The 2,258-nt window shown below is 38.2% G+C and overlaps 1 protein-coding gene across 1 annotated transcript; it reads left to right on the forward strand.

Moving 5' to 3' along the window:
* Positions 1-923: 923 nt before the first annotated feature.
* Positions 924-1,970, forward strand: LOC112855653 (olfactory receptor 4K2-like). The gene has a single exon (XM_025919266.2). It carries the CDS (start codon positions 945-947, stop codon positions 1,911-1,913), a length of 969 nt encoding a protein of 322 aa, XP_025775051.2. The 5' UTR covers positions 924-944; the 3' UTR covers positions 1,914-1,970.
* Positions 1,971-2,258: the final 288 nt, after the last annotated feature.

Here is a 2,258-nt window from a genome sequence, read left to right on the forward strand (position 1 = left end):
CAAGTGGCTCCTGTGTCACCTTGAGATACCACCATCTAAGTGGATTTTTAAATTTGTTTTGTTTTGAGCATTATGGTACTCAAGGATGTCCAACACTTATCTTGTGTATCTCCTTGTCCAGTTGTAGAATATATTTTTTTTTCTAGTCTAAAAAAATAGTTTTGTTGGAGTAGCATGAGAAGGAGGGATATTCTCTCTCTTTCAAATGTTTCTATGGGATCATAAAATAAAATTGAGAAAAACTCATAGGTACACCTTTTGGTTATCAATAGTTTAATGGGGCGAAGAAAGTAACTTATTATTTATATATTTAAGTATTAAGAATAGTACTTATCAATAGTGATAAAACAATTTGAAAATTTGCAAGTAAAGTAAGGGTGGAACTGGATTATTTCTGTAGCTGAGAAAACAGAAGGTCACTAGTTATTACCCTGATAGGAGACACTAAATGGGTCTTCTGAAATTGTTATGTTAAACTGTTAGTTAAATCCAGTGCTCAACAATAATGGATTTGACATCATCATATTTTTATTGTTATTGTTTAACAGAAAGCTTGGAGATTTCAACCATCATTTAATTTTTTATATACCTGAATAATAAGTAGAGCACACTTAGTGTAATTCTTCCTCTATAAATATGGATTATATAACTCCTTAGTATCCAGAATATTAGTGTGTGGGTATGTGATGAATATAACCCAAAATGTGCTGATGTTGGTCAAAATCAAGAAGTTGTCCATTTGAAATGATACCTGATAGCAATTGTTAAATTTGTGCCAAAAGGAAAAATCTTCACTGAGATAGTTATTAGTTGGCTTTTAGGTAATCAGTGTTCTTGTGAATTATTGATACCATAATTCCTTCATGTGTAATTGTAGAAGTGTCACATTTTCTAGCTCTGTAATTTTGTCCTATTTTGTCATTGCAGAGCAGAGTCTGCAGATCATGGAGGGATTCAACCATTCTGGAGTATCTGAATTTGTATTACTTGGACTTACTGATTCTCCTGAGCTCCAGATTTTTTTCTTTGTGATGTTTTCTGTTTTCTATTTACTAACTATGTTGGGCAACTGCTTGATTTTGCTCACAGTCCTATGCACCCCACACCTTCACTCCCCCATGTATTTCCTCCTCAGCAACCTGTCTCTCATTGACATGTGCTTGTCCTCCTTTGCCACTCCAAAGATGATCATGGACTTCTTTGCTGAGCATAAGACCATCTCCTTTGAGGGCTGCATTTCTCAGATCTTCTTTTTGCACCTTTTCACTGGGACTGAGATTGTGCTGCTGATCTCCATGTCTTTTGACAGGTACATTGCCATATGCAAACCTCTCCATTATTCAACAATTATGAGCCAAAGAGTGTGTGTTGGGCTTGTGGTAACTTCTTGGACAGTGGGCTTCCTGCATACAATGAGCCAGTTAGCTTTTACTCTCTGTTTACCCTTCTGTGGTCCCAATGTTGTAGACAGTTTCTTCTGTGACCTTCCTTTGGTCATCCAGCTGGCTTGTATAGATATCTATGTTCTTGGAATCTTCATGATCTCAACTAGTGGTGTGATTGCTCTTGTAAGCTTTCTGCTTTTGCTCACCTCCTACGTCATTGTTCTTGTCACTATCAAGGACCACTCCTCCACAGGATCATCTAAGGTTTTTTCTACCTGTACTGCACATTTCCTAGTTGTGTTAATGTTCTTTGGGCCCTGCATCTTCATCTATGTGTGGCCTTTCACCAAATTCCTGGTGGACAAAGTTCTGTCTGTTTTCTATACCATCTTTACCCCCTTTCTGAATCCACTGATCTATACTTTGAGAAACCAGGAAATGAAGACGGCTGTGAAGAAGAAACTAAGAAACCAATACCTAAATCTTGGGAAAACTTCTCCAAGATATCCAGTGCAATCAATCTCCTGAGATTTATATCATCAGTTTATTTTTATAGCAATACTTAGTATCTTCATTTCAAGTCTTTTAGTTTAAAAAAATTTTTTTTCAACGTTTATTTTTATTTTTGGGACAGAGAGAGACAGAGCATGAACAGGGGAGGGGCAGAGAGAGAGGGAGACACAGAATCGGAAAGAGGCTCCAGGCTCTGAGCTATCAGCCCAGAGCCTGACGCGGGGCTCGAACTCCCGGACCGCGAGGTCGTGACCTGGCTGAAGTCGGACGCTTAACCGACTGCGCCACCCAGGCACCCCAAGTCTTTTAGTTTAAATTCACAAAAAGAAGAAGCCAGGGTTGAGAGATGTGAAATAATCT

The sequence above is a fragment of the Puma concolor genome, chromosome B3 (genome assembly GCF_028749965.1).
Source record: "Puma concolor isolate L17-30 chromosome B3, mPumCon1.1.hap2, whole genome shotgun sequence".
Classification (NCBI taxonomy): domain Eukaryota; kingdom Metazoa; phylum Chordata; class Mammalia; order Carnivora; family Felidae; genus Puma; species Puma concolor.